This window comes from Eimeria necatrix, genomic scaffold (genome assembly GCF_000499385.1).
Source record: "Eimeria necatrix Houghton genomic scaffold, Enh_scaff635, whole genome shotgun sequence".
Taxonomy (NCBI): Eukaryota; Apicomplexa; class Conoidasida; order Eucoccidiorida; family Eimeriidae; genus Eimeria; species Eimeria necatrix.
The window spans coordinates 1-20,136 of NW_013654484.1; the positions used below are offsets into that span (position 1 = coordinate 1).

Sequence of the window (20,136 nt, forward strand, 5' to 3'; positions counted from 1 at the left end):
CCAGCAGCAGCAGCAGCAGCAGCAGCAGCAGCAGCAGCAGCAGCAGCAGCAGCAGCAGCAGCAGCAGCAGCAGCAGCAGCAGCACCAGGTTCTTTTCTGCGGCTGGGAGCAGCAGACAGGAGCTAAATAGGCAGCAAGTGCATCAAGCCAAACATAAATTGCATGCGAAGGGTCGCCAGGCACTGGCAAGCCCCAAATGCAGCTGCATGCATGCAGCCCCACTCCCCCGCTGCTGCTGCTGCTGCTGCTGCTGCTGCTGCTGCTGCTGCTGCTGCTGGCGCTGCTGCGACCGCTGCTGGCCATGGTCCTGTTGCTCGGGCTTGGGGTTGAATTGGCGCTGTTGCAACTGTTGCTGCTGCTGTTGCTGCTGCTGTTGCTGCTGCTGCTGTTGTTGTTGCTGCTGCTGCTGTTGCTGCTGCTGCAGCAGAATACTCTCGCGATCTCTACGACGCTGCGGTGTCTAGACACCTCAATGTCTCGCACACGAGGGAGGAACTGCAGCAGCTCCCGCTGCTGCCCTTTTGGCAGCAGCAACGAAGGCTGCAGCAGCAACCTGAAGCAGCAGCAGCAGCAGCAGCAGCAGCAGAGACTGGCGGCGCTGCTGCACCTCGTGCTGGTCGAATACCACAAGTGACAGCAGCAGCAACAAGGGAAGCTGCAGCAGCAGCTGCAGCAGCAGCTGCAGCAGCAGCTGCAGCAGCAGCCACAGCAGCAGCAGCAGCAGCAGCAACAGCAGCAAGGGCTTCTGCCTCACTTTTCTATTTCGGGACGGAGACGCCTCAGAGCAAAGAAATATGCATAGTCCTCGCCGTCTTTTCCCTGTTGCTGCTGCTGCTGTTGCTGCTGTTGCTGCTGCTGTTGCTGCTGCTGTTGCTGCTGTTGCTGCTGTTGCTGCTGTTGCTGCTGCTGTGGCAGCTGCTGCTCCACATCCCATACGTCCGCCTCCTCTTCGCCACCTCCTTTTGCTGGCGACTGCTGCAGCGTCCGCTGCTGCTGCTGCTGCTGCTGCTGCTGTTGCTGCTGCTGCTGTTGCTGCTGCACTGGGGCGCGATATATAAATCCCCTGGCTTCCAGGGCTCGCCACAGAGCAGCAGCAACTGCAGCATGCGGCGGTAAGTCGTGTTTCTTTTGCTGCTGCTGCTGCTGCTGTTGCTGCAGCCGTTGCTGCTGCTGCTGCTGCAGAGTGTGTGCCGGCTGCGGGCTCTGCTGCTGCTGCTGCAGCAAATGGGCCAGGCTTGGGGTGTACGTACAGCAGGTTCGAGTGGCTGCTGCTGTCTCTACAAACCAACTGCAGCAAATATGAGTTTGCTGCAGCAGCTGCTGCGCCTGCAGCGACAGAAGAGAGACAAACCACTTGACTGGCACGCAGCAGGGGATGCTGCTGCTGCCTCCAGCAGCAGCAGCAGCAGCTGCTGCTGCTGCTGCTGCTGCTCCGGAGGAGTCGCCCTGAGCAGCAGCTGCAGCAGCCGCTGCAGAGAAATGAGCAGCAGCTAGCTGCTGCTGCTGCTGCTGCGGCAGCTGCAGCCACCAGCAGCGCGCAGCCTCAAGCACTTTCACTCCGTGCTGGTCGCTGCCGCACAGCAGCAAATAGTCTTTTGCTGCTGCTTCATTTGCTGCTGCTGCTGCTGCTGCTTCAGCTGCTGCTGCTGCTGCTGCTTCAGCTGCTGCTGCTGCTGCTGCTGCTGTATGTCCTGCAGCTGCCACGGATCCCGCTGCTGCTGCAGTCGCTCCCGGGAATGCCCGGCCAGGCCTTGTTGTTGCTGCTGCTGCTGTTGAAGCTGCTGCTGCTGCTGCAGCAGCAGCAGATTCAGGGGTAGCAGCAGCAGCAAAGAGACTAAGGGCAGCAGCAGCAGCATCAGCGAGCACTGCGCTGTACAAATGGCCCAAGTGCAGACAGCCGTTGCTGTAGAAGAGAGGAGCTGTTACGTAGACCTTCTCTGCAGCAGCAGCAGCAGCAGCAGCTGCTGCTGCTGCTGCTGCTGAGGCAGTGCTGCAGCTGCTACCTCCAGCAGTTGCTGCAGCAGATCCTGTGGCTGCTGCAGCAGAAAGCACTGTGCTGCTGAAGTTGCAGCATAACTTGCTGCTGCTTGGGAAGAGAAAGGCGCCATGATTAGTCCTAACCTGGCTGCTGCGGCGCCTGCTGCTGCTGCTGCACGTGCTGCTGCTGCTGCTGCACGTGCTGCTGCTGCTGCTGCTGCTGCTGCGCTTGCTGCCGTTCCTGCTTATGTAGCGAGAGCCCTGCGGCCGCAGCGGTGGAGCGAAAGAGAGCGAGAAGCTGCTGCTGCTGTGGCTGGCGCCTCCACAGGTGTAGCAGCAGCAGCAGCAGCAGCAGCAGCAGCAAATGATAAGGAGGAATGGCAGCAGCAGGGGCCACTGGAGAGGCCTCGGCGGCACAACGCAGCCCATTGATCTCCCCAAGAGCAGCAGCAGCAGCAGCAGGTGCTGCTGCTGCTGCTAGCGCTGCATCGTTACTTCCTAGCGCTGCAGTGACTGCTGTGCAGCAGCAGCAGCAGCAGCAGCAGCAGCAGCAGCAGACTGGCAAAGGCGGTGAGGCCTCGAGTGCCTCGGCAGCTAATGCTGCACTGAGCAGAAGCTAGAGGTTCATGTACTTTGTTTCAGTGGCAGCTAAAAAGAAAAATTGTTTTATTGTTGCTGCTGGATTTGTTCTTGCTGCTGCTGCTGCTGCATTTTTGCTGCTGCTGCTGCTGTCGGCTGCTCCCAGCAGCCGAAGGGCCCCCCAGAGCCGCACGAGCAGCAGCAGAACAGCAGCAGCAGCAGCAGCAGCAGCAGCAGCCGTAGCAGTGCAACGCGCAGCGCCACCTCGAGAAAATATGTTAGCAGCAGACTGCTGCATTTACCTTTTAAGCCTCGCGACAGTTGCGTGACGCAGCAGCAGCAGCAGCAGCAGCAGCAGCAGCAGCAGCAGGTACTGCTGCTGCAGAAGGCGGCAGCGCCTGGTTCCCTACGCTCCCCCTTTGAATATACAGAGCAGCAGCAGCAGCAGCACTGCACATCTCAAACTGTGGCGCAGCAGCAACAACACCAGCAGCAACGGCAGCAGCAGCAGCAGCAGCAGCAGCAGCAGCCGGCAGAGACCGAGACACACGCAAGAGTCAACGAGCAGCAGCAACACAGCAGCTGCTGCCTAGCAGCAAATTTAAGCTGAGATCCGCGATAGAAACAGCAGAAGCAGAATCAGCAGCAACGGCGGCGGAGAGAGACGCAGCAGCAGCAGCAGCAGCAGCAGCAGCAGCAGCAAACGCGAAGCAGCAAAGCCATCGCCAGCAACTGCAGCAGCAGCAAAGTCGAAGCTCTTCCCCGGCTGACTGCAGCAGGAGCCCATTGCTGCTGCAGGAGGATTGCACGCTGCTGCGACGGGCCCTGCAGCAGCAACCCAGCAGCAGCAGCAAAGCAGCAGCAGCAGAAGCAAAGCAGCAGCAGCAGCAGCAGCAGCAGCAGCACAATGTGGATTTCTTCCTTCGTCTCCTCAGTTCTTAGGGACGATGACCTTTCTGAGCATGAGGAGGAAGAGCAGCAGCAGCAGCAGCAACAGCAGCAGCAGCAGCAGCAGAACCAGCACCAGCAGCAGCAGCAAACTGCAGAGAGAGCGAATACGCCCGTACAAGGAAGTGGAGCAGCAGCAGCAGCAACAGGCTCGATATCGCCGACGTCAACTGCAACAGCAGCAGCAGCAGCAGCAGCAGCAGCAGCAGCAGGGGGTCCAGGGCAATTCAGCTACGCCTCGCTGCTGCAGCTGGTGGAGCGGCAGCAGCAGCTGCTGCAGCGAGAGGCGCAGGAGAAGCAGCGGAGGGAGCAGCAGACAAAAGATCTAGAGCGCACTGTGCAGCTTCTGCAGCAAGAGCTGCAGCAGCAGCGACTGCAGCAGCAGCAGCAGCAGCAGCAGCAGCAGCAAAGCATACAGCCTAAAGTCGACAGCGCCCCCTTCGCAGATGATTGGGGAGCTTCAGCAGGCGCTGCAGAGGAAGAGCAGCAGCAGCAGAAGCAACAGCAGCAGCAGCAGAAGCAGGAGCAGAGAGAATGGCAGCAGCAACAGTTGCTGCTGCAGCAGCAGCAAGACAAGCTGCAGCAGCAGGAGCAGGTTATACAGCGTCAGCAGCAGCAGTTGGAGCAGGCTCAGCAGCAGCAGCAGCAGCAAGTGCAGCGAAGCGCTGAGGAGCTCTCTTTGCTGCAGATTCGCATTGAGCAGCTGCAGCAGGAACTGCAGCAGCAGCAGCAGCATGGGCAGAAGCAGCACGTGCAGCAGCAGCAACATGAAGCGACCCAGCAGCAAAGAGAGCAGCAGCAAGAAGTCCAGCAGCAGCTACAGCAGCAGCTGCAGGAGCAGCAACAGCAGCAGCTCGAGCTTCAGCAGCAGCTGCAACAGCAGCTCCAGCAGCAGCAGCAATATGAGCGCTCGCTGCAAGACAAACAGCTTCAAGTTGAGCAGCTACAGCAGCAGCAGCAGCAGCAGCTGCAGCAGCAGCAAGCGACCGAAGAGGAATTGCTGTCCCTGCAGCGAAGCAACCAGGAGCTGAAGCAGGAGCTTTTGCTGCAGCGCGAGCAGCAGCAGCAGCTGCAGCAGCAGCAGCAGCAGCAGCAGCAGCAGGCAGAAGAGCTTGCGGCGCGCAATCGCGACCTCGAGACACTGCTGCAGCAGCAGAAAGAAAAAGTGACGAACTTGGAGGAAGCCCTTGAGCAGCAGCAGCAGCAGCAGCAGCAGCAGCAAGAATGGGGGCCGGAGCGGGAAAAGCTGCAGCAGCAGCACAAGGAGCAGCTGCAGCAGCAGCAGCACCGCTACGAAGAAGTGCTGCAGCAGCAGCAGCAAGAAAGGCAAGCAGAAGTGGCGGTGCTGCAGCAGAGCCTTGCAGAGCAGCAAAGGCTGCAGCAGCAAGACAAGCAGCAACTCGAGCTGCTGCAGCTGCAGCTGCAGCAGCAACAGCGGCAGCACCTAGATTTGCTGCAGCAGCAGCAAGAACAGCACAGCCAGGAAGTCGCCACTTTGCAGCAGCGTCTGCAGCAGCTGCAGCAGCAACTGCAGCAGCAGCAGCAGCAGCACGCTGCTGCTCTCCAGCCAGTCGAGGAGCTGCAGCGGCGGCTGCAGCATGCTGAGCAGCAACGGGACAACCTGCAGCAGCAGGCCCACCAGCAGCAGCAGCAGCTGCTGCTGCTGCTAGAAGAGCAGCAGAAGCTTCAGGAGATTCAGCAGCAGCGGGAGCAGCAAGAAAGGAAGCTGCGAGAGCAGCAGCAGGAGCAGCAGCAGCAAATGGCAGAGGAGCTGCAGCAGCTGGAGAGTGAGCGCAAAGCACTGCAGCACGAGCTGCAGCTGCTTGCTGCTGATGTGGGGCAGCAGCAGCAGCAAGTGCTGCTGCCGCTGCAGGTGCAGCTGCAGCAGCTTAGACAACACCGAAGCCAAGCAGCTTCTGAGAAGGATTTGCTGCTGCAGCAGCTGCAGCAGCGGGAGCAGCAGCTTGTCGAGCAGCTGCAGCAGCTGCAGGAAAAGGAGCAGCAGCACACCGAACAGCTGCAGCAGCAGCAGCGCGAATTCCAAAGTCAGCTGCAGCAGCAGCAGCAAGAGCTGGAGCGCCTGCAGCAGGAACTGCAGCAGGAACGATTGCAGCAGCAGCAGCTGCAGACGCAGCAGCCGAGGCATATCGGGGGGGAAGCGGCAGATGTCGAACAGCAGCAGGAGCAGCAGCAACAGCAGCAACAGCAGCAGCAACAGCAGCAGGAGCTGCAGCAACAGCGGGTGCTGCTGGAACAGCAGCAGCAGCAGCTGCATCTGCTCGAGGAGCTGCTGGAGGACCGTGATGATGAAATAAGGGAGCTGCAGCGGCAAGCTGAGCAGCAGCAGCAGCAACAGCAGCAGCAGCAGCAGCAGCAGCAGGGCCACGCGGAGCACGACAGAATGGTTGCAGCAGCATCAGCAGCAGCAACGGATGCAGCAGCAGCAGCAGCAGCAAATGCAGCGCAGCAAGAAACGACGCTCCTTCATCAGCAGCTGGAGGAGCGGCTGCAGTGCCTCTCTGAGCAGTGCGAGCAGCAGCAGCAGCAAATTCAGCAGCAGCGGCAGCAGATACAGGAGCAGCAGCAGCTGCTGCTGCTGCAGCACAACCCCCCACAAACCAATGGTGTATGTACACCTCGGCAGGAGGACCTGCAGCGCCAGCTGGCAGCAGAACGAAGGCGGACTGTGGAGTTGGAGGGGCTGCTGCGAGAGCAGCAGCAGCAGCAGCAGCAGCAGCAGCAGCAGCAGCAGCAGCTGCAGCAGCAGCAGCAAGCTCACGAGTGGGAGCAGCAGCTGCACCAGCAGCAGCAACTCGAGGAGGGCCTGCGACAGCAGGGAGAGCGAAGTCCGCAGCAAGGGCCTGAATGGCCTGAACAGCAGCAGCAGCAGCAGCAGCAGCAGCAAGCGCAGCAGCTGCTGCAGCAGCAAGTTGAGGAGCTAAGGGCTGAAGTGCAGCGTCTCGAGCAAGAGCGGGACCTGATGCAGCAGCAGCAAGAGGCAGCATCTCTGCAGCAAGAGCAGCAACAGCAGCAGCAGCAGCAGCAGCAGCAGCAGACGCAAGCACAAGAGCAGCTGCAGCAAGCGTTCGCAACTATGGAGCAGCAGCTGGAACTGCTGCAGCAACAGCTGGAGGCAGAGCAGCAGCAGCACTCCGAAACTAGGCAGTCTCTTGAGCAGCAGCTGCAGCAGCAGCAGCAGCAACAGCAACAAACGGAGGACAAGCTAGGGGAAGCTCTCGCAAAGCTTGAGCAGCAGCTCCAGCAGCAGCAACAGCAGCAGCAGCAGCAAGAACAAACTGAGGGCAAGCTAGAGGAAGCTCTCGCGAAGCTTGAGCAGCAGCTGCAGCAGCAACAAGAGCAGCAGCAGCAGCTGCTGCAGAAGGAACAGCAGATGCAGCAGCAGCAGAATCGCCACACAGAGGAATTGCGCAAGAGGGACTCGCAGGTGCAGCAACTGCAGCAGCAACAGCAGCAGCAACAGCAGCAGCAGCAACAAACTATTCAGCATCTGCAGCAACAGCTGCAGAGGCAAGCCGCTCAGGCCGCAGAGGACATTGCTGCAGCGCAGCAGCGGGAGAAGGCAGCAGCAGCAGCAGCTGCTGCTGCTGCTTCTCGTGTAGATGCAGCTGCCGCTGCTGCGTCTGCTGCAGCAGAAGCAAGCAGTGCAGCAGTGGAGGCCTTCCAGCAGGTGGCGCAGCATGTCCCGCAGCAGCAGCAGCAGCAGCAGCAGCAGCAGCTAAGTGCCCCGCCTGCCGGCGGAGTAGACGCTGCCGTTTTTGCTTCGTGTGAGCATTTGCTGCTGCTGCTTCTGCTTTTGCTGCTGCTGCTGCTGCTGCGGCTTCGGGGGCGCTGTTGTGGCTGTTGCTGCTGCTGCTGCAGCAGGAAGATCTTCTGTGTCTTGCTTTTGCAGTGTCCGCGACGTATGAAGAGGAGAAGCAGCTGCTGCTGCAGCAGCTGGAGCAGCAGCAGCAAAGGGCAGAGCTGCTGCTGCAGCAGCGGCAGCAGCAGGAAGCCTGTGCTGCGCTCCGTGAGCGGGAGCTGGTTTGCCGGCTGCAGCAAATGAGAGGTACGTTTGCTGCTGCTGCCTGCCTCCTCTCTGTATGCAGCAGCAGCAGCAGCAGCAGCAGCGGCAGCAGCAGCAAAGACTCCCAACTGACGCTGCTGCTGCTGCTGCTGCTGCTTCTGCTGCTGCTGCTCAGGCATAGCGCTGGCGGCGGCGCAGGAGACTGGGGTGTTGGGCGTGCAGCTAAAGCTGCTGTCAGGGGCCCCGCAGCAGCAGCAGCAGCAGCAGCAGCAGCAGCAGCAGCAGCAGCAAGACCAGATGCTCCAGAAGCAGAATGGCCAGCAGAAATGTGAAAGGTTCTCGGTTAACAGTGATATTAGCGTCAGGTAACGAGCCGCTACTGTTGCTGCTGCTGCTGCTGCTGCTGCTGCTGCTGCTGCTGCTGCAGATTGTGCATCTCTCCTTCCGCAGCTCGTGCTTTAACCAGTGCTGCAAGGGAGCCAGTGCATTTGCTGCTGCTAATTGCGTTGCCGCTGCATCAGTTGCTGCGGCAGCTGCTCACGTGCTGCTGCTGCTGCTGCAGCTGCCGCTGCTGCTGCTGCTGCTGCTGTGGGGCGCTTGAGCAGGTTAGCAGCAGAAGGGGCCGTAGAAGAAGCCAAGGCGCTGCTGGAAAAGTGCTCTCAGAAAATTGAGGAGACTTCTGTACGTTTTTGCTGCAGCAGCAGCAGCAGTTGCTGCTGCTGCTGCTGCTGCTGCTGTTGCTGCTGTTGCTGCTGTTGCTGGTGTTCTAGTGTTGATCCCTGTCGCGGCACTAGTGACGCTGTTGCTGCTGCTGCTGCTGATGTTGTTGCTTCATGCGGTGCTGCTGCTGCTGCTGCTGCTGCGGCCTTGCAGGTTCACACGGCAGCCTCGCTGCAAGATTTGCAGCAGCAGAAGCAGCAGCTGCTGGAGGCCAAGCAACAGCTTGAACAGTGAGCAGCAACAGCAGCAGCAGCAGCAGCAACAGCAGCAGCAACAACAGCAGCAGCAAATTCACACCACTGCCCAGAGGCCCTGTAGAGCTCCAAGCAGATCCTTTGGCGGCAGCAATAGCAGTATCACCAAGGGCAGCAGCAGCAGCAGCAGCAGCAGCAGCAAAAGCCGGAGCAGCAGCAAAAGCAGCAGGCCTTTTTGGAATTTGTGCTGTCTTTGTGTTGCAGCTCTTTGAAGGATGCGCAGCAGCAGCTCCAGACAAAAGAAGCAGCAGCAGCAGCGCACGCAGCAGCGAGGGCGAATGCTGCTGTTGCTGCAGCAGCAGCAGCAACAGCAGAACTGCACCGGCAGCAAATGTCCACCAAGACGCAGCAGCTCGAGAAGGGAGCTGCTGCTGCTGCGATAAAGGAGGCGGAAAAGTTTTTGAGTGCAGCAGCAGCAGCAGCAGCAGCAGCAGCACACGCATCGGCAGATGCAGCAACAGCTCTTGCTGCTGCGGGATGCAGCTCAGGCCCTTCCCTCTCATCCTCTGAAGCAGCTCAGCAGCAGCAGCAGCAGCAACAGCAGCAGCAGCAGCAGCTCGTGAAGCAGCAGCAGCAGCAGCAGCAGGGAAGCCAGTTCGGTATGGCGAAATCCCCGTTGCAGCACCTTGTGCAGAGTCCACCTGAGCAGCAGCAGCAAACACAGCAGCAGCAAATACAGCAGCAGCAAATGCGGCAGCAGCAAGTAGAGCAGCAGCAAACGCAACAGCAGCAACTGCAGCAGAAACAGACACAAGACGCAGACTCGGGTGCAGGTGGCTGGGAAGACGATGACTGGCTTAGTGACTTGGAAGAAGAGCAGCAGCAGCAGCAGCAGCAGCAGCAGCAGCAGCAGCAGCAGCAGCAGCGACAGAGAGAGCAGCACCAGCAGCAGCAGCAGCAGCAGCCGCAGAAAGAGCAGCAGCAGCAAGACTGGCAACAGCAGCAGCATGACAAGTGGCAACAGGAGGAAAGAAAGCAGCAGCAGCAAGAACAGCAGCAGCAACACCTACTGCAACAGCAGCAGCAGCAGCAGCAACAGCAGCAGCAGCAAATCCACCAAGCAGCAGCAGGATGGGATGCCGATGAGGACTGGGAAGCGGACTTGGTGGAGGAGCGTCAGCAGCAGCAGCAGGATCTTGCAGAACAGCAGCAGCGACGGCAGATGCTGCAGCAGCATCAGCAGGAACAGCAGCAGGAGCTGCAGCAGGAGCTGCAGCAGCAGCAGCAGCAGCAGCAAAGCCCCAAGGTTGCTGAGGGGTGGGATGAAGATGACGTGTTTGGAGATGAATGGGGTGACAGCTTCCAGCAGCAGCAGCAGCAGCAGCAGCAGCAGCAGCAGCAGCAAGAACAACAACAGGGGGAGCAACGGCAGCAGGAAAGCCTGAAGGAGCTGCAGCGGCAGCAGCAGCAAGAAAATCTGCTGCGGCACCAGCCATCTCAACAAATGGAACGACAGACAGCTCAGCAACTGCAGCAGCAGCAGCAGCAGCAACAGCAGCAACAGCAGCAGCAGCAGCAAAAAGAGCAGCTACAAGCTGGTGAAGGGCTTAGCCCCTCTTATGCCTTCACTTACGGGAATCAGGTTCATCAGGATCAGCCGCTGCAGCAGCGAGAACTGCAGCAGCAGCAGCAAGAACTGCAGCAGCAGCAAGGACTGCAGCAGCAGCAAGAAAAGCAGCAGCAGCAAGAACAGCAGCGGCAAACAATGCATGGAGAATCACCTGCGGCCAAGTCAAGTGATTGGGACTCTTACGGGGATTGGGGCAGCGAAGTGATAGCAGAGCAGCAGCAACAGGAAGAGCAGCAGCAGCAGCAGCAGCAGCAGCAGCAGCAACAGCAGCAGCAGCAGCACCCAGAGTCCGTGAAGGATTTGAGCGGTCCCGGTGGAGACCCAGTCATGTCCCTGCAGCTGCAGCAGCAGCAGCAAAAGAAGCCGGATTGGCAGCGTGTGCCTGGCGGACCCCACACAGTGCATCAGCAGCAGCAGCAACAGCAGCAGCAGCAGCAGCAACTGCAGCAGCAGCGGCCGCAGCAACAGCAGCAGCAGCAGCAGTGGGGAGGAGCAGAGCCATGGGATATCGACTTTCAAATCAATAGACTCGCAGATGGCCTTTCCAGGCCGGCTGCGCCTTCTGAAGCTTCACCAGCAGCAGCAGCAGCAGCAGCAGCAGCGCCAGCAGCAGCAGCAGCAGCAGCAGCAGCGACAGCAGCATCACCTGCCGCCTTGGCTGCAGCTAATGCGCTAAGCAAGGATGATCTGCTGGCTCCCACCCCAGCCCCTCTCCCTGTGTCTGCCGCAGCAGGACAAGCAGCAGCAGCAGCAGCAGCAGCAGCAGCAGCAGCAGCAGCAGCAGAAGGCGCTGCTGCTGCAGCGCCGCCTGCTGCTGCAGCTTCACCTGCAGCAGCAGCAGCATCTGAAGAGGAGGACTTGGGCTTTGAGGATGACTGGGGCGCTTTGGCAGCACAGATAGACACGAAGGTGCCAGCAGCAGCTGCTGCTGCAGCAAGGCCACAGTCAGTGGCAGCAGCAGCTGCTGCAGCAGCGGCGCAGTCAGCAGCACGTGCTGCAGCAAGTCCTGCAGCAGCGAGCCCTGCTGCAGCAGCAGCAACATCATTCGATGATGAGGATTTAGACTTTGAAGACCATTGGGGAGCCCCAGCAACTGGAGTAGACGAAGCAGCAGCAGCAGCAGCAGCAGCAGCAGCAGCAGCAGCAGCAGCAGCACCTGCTGCAGTGACATCACCTGCTGCTGCAGCCCCACTGGCCCCAGCAGAACCTGCTGCAGCGACACCAGCTGCTGCACCTGCGGCAGAAGCACCTGCAGCAGCAGCAGCAGCAGCAGCAGCAGGCGAAGAAGAATTCAAAGATAAGCGGGGAGCCGTAGAAGCTGCCCTATTAGCAGCAGCTCCTGCAGCAGCAGCAACACCTCTTGTAAAAGCTCAACAAGCAGCAGCTGCAGCAACAGCAGCAGCAGCAGGAGCAGCAGCAGCAGGAGCAGCAGCAGCAGGAGCAGCAGCAGCGTTTGATGAAGAGGGTCTCGACTTTGATGATGACTGGGGAGCAGCAGCAGCACACGAAGACGCAGACTCACCTTCAGCAGCAGCAGCTGCTGCAGCAGCACCTGAACAAGCAGCAGCAGCAGCAGCAGCAGGAGCTGCTGCTGCTGCTGCTGCTGCTGCTGCAGCATCTGACGAAGACGATTTAGACTTCAAGGATGATTGGGGGGTATCAGCAGCACAGGCAGAATCAAGCTCAGCAGCAGCAGCAGCTGCTGCAGCGACGCCGCCGTCAGCAGCAGCAGAAGTACGAGCTGCAGCAGCAGCTGAACCAGCAGCAGCGGCAGCAGCTGAACCAGCAGCAGCAGCAGCAGCTGAACCAGAAGCAGCAGCAGCAGCAACTGAAGGAGATGACTTCGATTTGAAAGATGATTGGGGCCCCCCAACAGCACAGTTAGACATAAAGTCACCAGCGCTTGCTGCTGCTGCAGCTACACCGCCATCAACAGCAGCAGCAGCAGCAGCAGCAGCAGCAGCAGCAGCGTTTGAAGAAGACGATTTGGACTTCAAGGATGATTGGGGAGCCCCAACAGAACAGGTAGAGGCAGCTTCAGTAGCAGCAGCAGCTGCAGCAGGAACATCGCCATCAGCAGCAAAAGCTGCAGCGAGCCCTGCTGCAGCGAGCCCAGCAGCAGCAGCAGCAGCAGCAGCAGCAGCAGCAGCACCATATGATGAAGAGGATTTGGACTTCCAGGATGACTGGGGGTCCCCAGCAGCTGCAGTAGACAAAGCAGCAGCAGCAACAGCAGCAGCAGTGGCAGCAGCAGCACCTATTATAGTGGCAGCACCTGCAGCAGCAGCAGCAGATCACTTGTCCATAAATGATGGTTGGAGAGCCTCAGCAGCAAATACGAAAGCAGCAACAGCAGCAGCTGCAGCACGACAGGCAGCAGCAGCAGCTACTAGATCGAATGTGCTCGGACCCGGAGGAGCTGCTTGTCCAGCAGCAGCAGCAGCAGCGCCTGCTGCTGCTGCAGCACCTGCTGCTGCTGCTGCAGCACCTGCTGCTCGTGGAGAAGAGGACCTTGAGTTTGCGCTGGATGACTCTTGGGCAGGTGAAGGCTTTGAAATTCCCACAGACGTTCTTGCAGCACCTGCAGCAGCAGCAGCAGCAGCGACAGCAGCTACAGCAGCAGCAGCAGCAGCAGCAACAACAGCAGCAGCAGCAGCAGGCCAAACGCCACCGTCGACGGCAGCATTTGCAAACGAGCAGCAGCAGGGCCACCTACACCAGCAGCAGCAGCAGCAGCTGCAGCTGCAGCAGCAGCAGCAGCTTGTTGGCTGCTGCTGCATTTAGGTCTCAGTCTCCTTTTGTGTCTCCTTCCAGCTCTTTAGCTGCCTCAGCAGCAGCAAAAGAAGCAAAAGCTGAAGCCTTCTGGCAGCAGCTGCCCACCGGCTGCAGAGCCCCACAGCTAGGCGCGGGCACTGGCTAGCTGTGGCTAGCTGTGGCTAGCTGCGGCGAGCTAGCTGCGGCGAGCTGTAGCTAGCTGTGGCTAGCTGTGGCTAGCTGTACCTAGCTGTAACTAGCTGTAGCTAGCTGTGGCTAGCTGTGGCTAGCTGTGGCTAGCTGTACCTAGCTGTAGCTGGCGTCAGCTAGCCACAGCTAGCTGTAGCCAGATGTAGCTCTCCATAGCTAGCTGTAGCTAGTGGTGGCTAGCTGGGGCTATAGGTGGCTAGCTGTAGCTAGCTACAGCTAGCTGCGGCTAACTGCAGCAAGCCGGGCTAGCTGCTGTTAAGGGCAGCTAGCTGCAGCTAGCTGTGGCAAGGCGTGGCTAGCCGTAGCTAGCTGCAGCTAGCTGCAGCTAGCTGCAGCTAGCTGCAGCTAGCTGCAGCTAGCTGTGGCTAGCTGCGGTGTGCAAGGCAGTGCAGCTAGCCAGGTAGCTGCAGCAGCAGCAGTTCTTGAGTTGAGTGGCTTTGGCTGGCAGCTTTTAGTGACAAGAGTTTCTCTTATTTATATCTTAATTGTTTATCTCTTTATTTATTTTTCTTTTTATTTATTTGTCTCTTTATTTGTCTTTTTATTATTATCTTTTGGCTTCCTGGAGAGGCACCAGCAGCTGCAGCAGCAGCAGCAGCAGCCGCACTGCAGCAGCAACGCGAGGGCAGCAGCAACAGCAGCGCAGCAGCAAACACACAAAAATGCAGCAGCAACAGCAGCAGCAGCTGCTGCTGCTGCGCTGCAGCAGCGCAGCAGCGCTTTTGCTGCAAGGCCGCCGGCGGGAGAAGCAGTTGCAAATCACATAAAGTGCATTTCTTTGTTTTAAATTAATATTTAATTAAATACATAAAAAGTAATTTTTCTGTTTCTGGTTTGTCTGAAAGCAAAAAGAAAATCTGCTGCTGCGTTGAAATGAATTCTGAGCTGTACGTACACCGCAGCAGTGTCGATTTCACTCGTCTGCGAGATCTTCGAAGTCGACCAGAAATGCTTTTGTGGATTTAATTCATTTAATTTGATTTATAAATTCCACAAAGTATTAAATAGAGTGAAATATTTAAAAAGAATTTCCGGGAAAGAGCGAATTAAATGGATTTTCGGTCCGGGCTTTCCAAGCGCCGTTTTCAGTTTTCCGAATTTCAACTTCTGCCATTTTCGCGCATTTTGCATTTAATATGTTTTAAATTCAATCTGGGTGCCAATATAATTCATATTTGCATTTAAATATATTTTTTAAATTCACTTTTTGAGCGATTTGGTTCCTTTTCAAAAGTGCAACTCCGCCGCTGGCTCGAGACTCGGGTGTACGTACACCTCAGCGCCGCGGCGAAACAGAACACTTCCTCCGCGGGAAGAAGTCCATTTTGTAGCCTTTTGTTTCTATTTTTGAGAATAAAACCCGAAATATTTATTCTAATTTATTTTATTAATTCAAATTAAATCAAAAGGCTCATTGCTAGAAATTAAAACTGCCCGTAGAGAAGCCACACCAACCCAGGGGCCCCCTGGGGGCCCCCGGGGGCCCCCGCGGGGGCCCCAACAACCGCTGCAGCGGCCGTGGGGGCCCCTGTGTTGCAGCAAACAAATTAAATGTTTAATATTTCGGAAAGACGAATTTAAAAGCATTTTAAATCTGTTGGTTTCATTCCGTTTCAAGGAAGCGAGCCCGTGGGGCCGTTGGGGTGTATGTACACCCGGCGCTTTCGGCCAGCATTCTGTGAGCGCCGCTTTCCATTTCATTTCCGAACTTCTGCAAACAGCTGCAGCAGCAGAGAGCCTCCATTTTGCTGCTTCTGCTGGTCTCAAGTCTCGTAGTTGCAAGCAGCAGCAGCAGCAGCAGCAGCAGCAGCAGCAGCAGCAGCAGCAGCAGCAGCAGTTTCTTTGTCTGCTTCAGCAGAGACTCGCTGTTCTTGCTTCCTCCACTGCATCCGCTGCAGCAGCAGCAGCTAATTTCCGTCGCTGCTGCTGCTGCTGCAGCAGCTACTCGGCGGCGCTGCAGCGGCAACTCTGCGTTGCAGCTGCTGCTGCTGCTGCTGCTGCTGCTGCTGCTGCTGCAGCAAGAGCAGCAGCTCCCCGTTTGCAAGCAGCAGCTAAAGGCGTTTTTGCGGCCTCAAGGGAAAATGGTGTTTACCTTCAAGAGTTCAAGTAAGGACTTAAATTCAATTCAGCTTTTATTTAATTACTTATTACCATTACTATTCACTCTTAATTATTTCACCATCAATTATTATTATTATTATTATTATTATTATTATTAATTATTATTATTATTATTATTTATTTATTATTATTATTAATTTATTGTTATTATTAATGTTAAGTGGAGTGTTCCTTGTTGACTGAATATCGAATGGCAAATGAAGAGGCGCAGCTAGCTAGCTGCTTTTTCACTTCCTTTGAGCTAGCTGTGAAGCAGCTAGCTAGCTAGCTAGCTAGCTAGATGCTTAGCAGCTAACTCAGCTAGCTAGCTGTTCGCTCCTTTCCCCTGCACTAGCTGTTAAGCAGCTAGCCAGCTAGCTAGCTAGCCACCCGGCTGGCCAGCTAGCTAGCTAGCTAGCCAGCTAGCCAGCTAGGTAGCCAGCTAGCTAGCTAGTCAAGCACCTAGCCAGCTGTTCGGCCAGCTAGCCTGCCAGCTAGCCAAGGAGCTAGCCAGCTAGCTAGCTAGCTAGCTAGCTAGATGGCTGGCTAGCGGCGGGGCGCAGGCTTGTGGGCTTTGCTGCAGCGCCTGGCTACGAACTTTATATGGGCCGAGACAAGTTCGAAAACGAAGATTTAATTACTTACGCTTTTCCAGAAGATGTTTGGTTTCATGTCAGTGAGCTCTCGAGCGCCCACGTCTACGTCCGCATGCCGTTTGGCCAAACAAGTGGGACTTCGATTCCAATTCCCTTCAAGTCCATTTTAATCCAAAAGTCATTAAATTTGAAATAATTCGAAATAAATTAAATGAACTCGAGGGGCAGCTGCAGCGTGAAAGTCTTAGCGAAAAAGCTGAAAAGGCGGCCGGGGGCGGGCCGCAGCTCGAGGGGCGTTTGGGGGGTTTTGCGGGGGAAAGCGGGCCAGTTGGGGGTTTTTGGAAAGCAAAATGAAAAACTAAGTTGCATTTGAATTCAAAAAACTCCGAAAGATCTTCTGAAGTGGAAGATCGGCGAAGTTCCGAAGCGCGGCGGGTGCAGCGCTGAGGTGTACGTACACCTGCGGAGCCGGCGCTTCCCGACTTGCAATTTTGCGGCGATCCGCGACGAATTGGGGGTCTTTTTTGGAGATTTTTGAATTATTTTGGAGAATTGTGAATTGTTTTGCATAATAATGCAGAATTAGAGCTTTTGTGGCGCGTTTGCGCTTCAGACTTCGAAGAACTGCCGGCGCAGGTGGTGGCGGAGGCGTGTCAGTTGACGAAGCAGAACTCGATCGAGGGCTGCAAGCAGTCGGAAGTGAAGATCGTGTACACCCCCGCGGCGAACTTGAAGAAAACTGCAAACATGGAAACTGGACAAGTGGGATTTAAGCAGCAAAGTTTGGTGAAGGAAGTGCAGGGAGTGAAGAAGGAGAAGGAGCTGCTGAAGGCGCTGGAGAAGACCCGCGCGGCGCCCGCCGTGGACTTGGCCGCGCAGCGACTCGCACGCGACCGCCGCGAGCGCAGCGAGCGCAAGGCCCGGCTGCAGCAGCAGCAGCAGCAGCAGCAGCAGCAGATAAAAGAAAGACAGGCCCGCAGGGAACTCCAGACTTTCCAGGCCCTGCAGCAGCTCAAGCCCCCCGAACAGTACAGGGGAGACGGATCCATTGGCAGCTGCAGAGAGATCGAAGAAGACTTCCTGTAGCTCCTGCTGCTGCTGCTGCTGCTGCTGCTGCTGCTGCTGCTGCTGTGTTTTTGTACATGTTTAGGTGCAGAGGTGCTCAACTTTGCTCACTTGAAACAATAAACTACATAGGAAATTACTGCAGCAACTGCTGCGCGGCGGAAGGTTCTGCTGCTGCTGCTGCTGCTGCTGCTGCTGCGCAGCTTTGCTGAGGCCCTGCTGCCTCTGGATTGCTGCTGCATTTATCAACTATTTAATTTGCTGCTTCTATTTGTGTTTTTATCTTTTCGCGCTGCTGCTGCACTCCCCAGCGGGGTGTACAGACAGCTGCTGCATGCAGACACAAGTGCCTCTTAGCAGCATTTTAAGAAGTTGAAAAGCAGCAGCAGCAGCAAATAAGGCTAAGAGAGAGTAAATGAGAAAGGCAGGAGAAGAGCTGCTGCAGCTGCAGCAGCTGCTGCTGTGCTGCAGCAGCAGGCAGCAGCGCAGCAGCAGCAGCAGCAGCAGCAGCAAGCGCGTGGGGTGTACGTACAGCCGGAGAGCTGCACGCGCAGAAATGCGAAGTGGGGAAGTCTAGACAGTCAGTTGAAATCTTTGCAAGTTGTTTCTTCGGAGCTGGGCCGAGCCCGCAAACCCTAAACCCTAAACCCTAAACCCTAAACCCTAGGCAGCGCGGGCGGCCGCGACACACACACGCCCGCGGGCCACAGAGGCCCCCCATGGGGAAGGCCTTTTGGACTTGTGTTAAAAAGGCTTAATTTTGGATTTGGGGGAAGTGGAAAAGGAGAAAAAGTGGAAAGTTGAATTAAAAAGAAAAGAGCTTCGGAGGAGGCGAGGGGCCCCGAAATGCAAAAAGAATCCGCGAAACTTCTCCAAGTTTCTTTTCAAATTCAAAAGAATCTGTTTTTAAAAGTTTGAATTCGTTCAATTTCAAGTTGGAAAGCTGGAAACTGAGGTGTACAGACACCGCGCGGCTGCAGGCTAGGCTGGTCTGTCTGCTCCGCCGCGATCGGCGACGGCCGTCATTTATCTTTTTTTGCGTTTTAAATTGAAACTGGCGGAATAAAAAGAAAAGTTTTTGTTTTTGAAGAGGATTTGGAGTGTGCGTTTCGGAATTCGAGGCAGCTTTCCACTCGGAGGCGCAGAACCCTGCGCCGCTCCGGCTAGGCTCCCGCGGCGGATCCGGCGGCGATCTAGCCACGGCGCGTCTTTTTCGCCGCCGAAAGAAAGCAATTTGAATTAAATAAACAGAATTTAATCCTTTAACGCTCATTTTTTTCTTTTTTTCGGAAAAAGAAGCCCCGGAAGGCTCTCTGGCTTGCGGGCAAAGTTCCGCGAGCAGCGAACTCTGGGGTGTATCGACAGCTGGCGCGTCGCAGTGCCTTTCTGCGTTTCAGTTTTCTTTTTCTTCTTTTCGCGCAAATTCAAAACTTTTCTTTCCGAACTTTCTCCCAAACCCCAACTGCCGACAGCCCGTGCTGCTGCTGCTTTATTTCCGCATTTTCTCTCAAGTTCAACTCCAAGTTTCTTCCCCCGGCCTCTCCCCTGCTGCTGTCTTGGAGCTTTCTGCTGCTGCTGCTCGCTTTGCTGCAGCGGGAGCTCGTGCTGCAGCAGCAGCTCGCGCCCTGCGCCGCCGCCCGCCCGCCCGCGCCAAACCCTAAACCCTAAACCCTAAACCCTAAACCCTAAACCCTCGCCGCAGCAACCCTCTCTAGAATGCCTTAACCCTACAATGGACACAAAACCCCCAGACCCACTCCGAAGGGGGGCCTCTTTGTCTCCTCCTTGTGACTCTCCGTCTTTGCAACTTTTTAATCCTCTTGTCGATTCTTCTTTGCAAAAAAGCGCAAGTTCCCTTTCCGGCACTTTAAGGGGGCCCCCCCTGTACCCTGGGGCCCCCCAGGGTACAGGGGCCCCCGGGGGCCCCGGGGGCCTCGGGGGCCCCGGGGGCCTCGGGGGCCCCGGGGGCCTCGGGGGCCCCGGGGGCCCCGGGGGCCTCGGGGGCCCCGGGGGCCTTGGGGGCCCCCTGTACCCTGGGGGCCCCGGGGCCCCCGAGGGGCCCCCGGGGCCCCCGGGGGCCCCCTGGCGGCGGCTGCTGACTTACAGCGACTCGGACTGGGCCCGGGGGGACAGCAGCAGCTGGGGGGCCCCTGCTGCTTGTGCTGCTGCTGCTGCAGTTGTGCCTCTGGACTGCAGCTACGAGCAGCTGGAGCAGCAGAACCGTGCTGCAGCAGCAACTGCAGCAGCAACTGCAGCAGCAACTGCAGCAGCAACTGCAGCAGCAGACAGACCCCAAAGAACTGCAAACAGAGGATGGAGGGACTGGGGCTGGAGCCCTGTCCCTCTCTTTTTCCAGAAAACCCTACTTACAGGAACAGGCAAGCCTCTAGGGTTTAGGGTTTAGGGTTTAGGGTTTAGGGTTTAGGGTTTAGGGTTTAGGGCGTTGAGGCCACGGTGGCTTTCGCTGTGTGCGGCTTCTGCGGCTGCTGCTGCATGCACTTGAGCGAAGTGTAAGTGTGCTGAATTGCTTTTGTCTTGGCATTTGCTTTTTCTTGAACACAAGGGTTTAGGGTTTAGGGTTTAGGGTTTAGGGTTTAGGGTTTAGTGTCCATGAGTGGGACTTGGGGTTTAGGGTTTAGGGTTCCTTGAATTCGTTTTTTTTGCGTTTAAGTTCGGGTGTGCGTGGCGCTTAGCGCGTCGCGCGTCGCGGGCTTAGGGTTTAGGGTTTAGGGTTTAGGGTTTAGGGTTTAGGGTTTAGGGTTTAGGGTTTAGGGTTTAGTGGGGGTTTAGGGTTTAGGGTTTAGGGTTTAGGGTTTAGGGTTTAGGGTTTAGGGTTTAGGGTTTAGGGTTTATGCAGGGCGCGGGAAACACCCCCGCGTTGGTGAACAGTTTGTTGACTTCGCTGTGCAACATTTCGCCCTTCTTTAGGGTTTAGGGTTTAGGGTTTAGGGTTTTAGGGTTTAGGGTTTAGGGTTTAGGGTTTAGGGTTTAGGCTGCAGGGGCGCTGCCTTCGCGGGCGTTGGGCTGCTGCGCGGGCGGCTGGGGTTTGTGTTTGTTGTCTTTTCGAGACACTGCAACAGAAGAGAAGTACAGGAGTTTGAGATTGGCAAAACATATTCGATTAACTTTATTTGTTTCTTTTCTTTTTCTTTTTATTATTGCTGCTCTTTTTCCCGTGGCTCTTAGGGTACTGGGGGCCCTGGGGGCCCCCCCCCCGGTGACCCTGGCCTTCTCTGGAGGCGCAGCAGCACTTTTTGGGGCTTGGACAATGCATGCGCTGCTTGTGACTTTTCGCAAAAGAATTAAAGCTTCCGATCGAGCTCTTCTCCATCTCACCAT

At 57.0% G+C, this 20,136-nt stretch overlaps 5 protein-coding genes across 5 annotated transcripts; 4 read left to right on the top strand and 1 right to left on the bottom strand.

Moving 5' to 3' along the window:
* On the top strand, positions 1–130 carry ENH_00067830 (hypothetical protein; the record flags this gene model as incomplete). Its single annotated transcript, XM_013582412.1, has 1 exon — positions 1–130. A coding segment is annotated over one exon (130 nt), but the record flags the coding sequence as incomplete, so codon positions are not given.
* A 12-nt stretch (positions 131–142) lies between these two features.
* Positions 143–3,343, bottom strand: ENH_00067840 (hypothetical protein, conserved; the record flags this gene model as incomplete). Its single annotated transcript, XM_013582413.1, has 5 exons — positions 143–418; positions 484–553; positions 755–2,027; positions 2,122–2,238; positions 3,328–3,343. The coding sequence occupies 5 exons, from the start codon at positions 3,341–3,343 to the stop codon at positions 143–145; spliced, it is 1,752 nt and encodes a 583-aa protein (XP_013437867.1).
* Positions 3,344–3,463: 120 nt separating this feature from the next.
* Positions 3,464–12,856, top strand: ENH_00067850 (hypothetical protein, conserved; the record flags this gene model as incomplete). Its single annotated transcript, XM_013582414.1, has 6 exons — positions 3,464–7,289; positions 7,415–7,570; positions 7,704–7,893; positions 8,134–8,209; positions 8,402–8,478; positions 8,707–12,856. The coding sequence occupies 6 exons, from the start codon at positions 3,464–3,466 to the stop codon at positions 12,854–12,856; spliced, it is 8,475 nt and encodes a 2,824-aa protein (XP_013437868.1).
* A 2,261-nt stretch (positions 12,857–15,117) lies between these two features.
* On the top strand, positions 15,118–16,818 carry ENH_00067860 (Cytoplasmic protein, related; the record flags this gene model as incomplete). Its single annotated transcript, XM_013582415.1, has 3 exons — positions 15,118–15,142; positions 15,720–15,863; positions 16,346–16,818. 3 exons carry the CDS (start codon positions 15,118–15,120, stop codon positions 16,816–16,818), a joined length of 642 nt encoding a protein of 213 aa, XP_013437869.1.
* Positions 16,819–18,529: 1,711 nt separating this feature from the next.
* On the top strand, positions 18,530–19,682 carry ENH_00067870 (hypothetical protein; the record flags this gene model as incomplete). Its single annotated transcript, XM_013582416.1, has 2 exons — positions 18,530–19,188; positions 19,655–19,682. 2 exons carry the CDS (start codon positions 18,530–18,532, stop codon positions 19,680–19,682), a joined length of 687 nt encoding a protein of 228 aa, XP_013437870.1.
* Between the last annotated feature and the right edge of the window lie 454 nt (positions 19,683–20,136).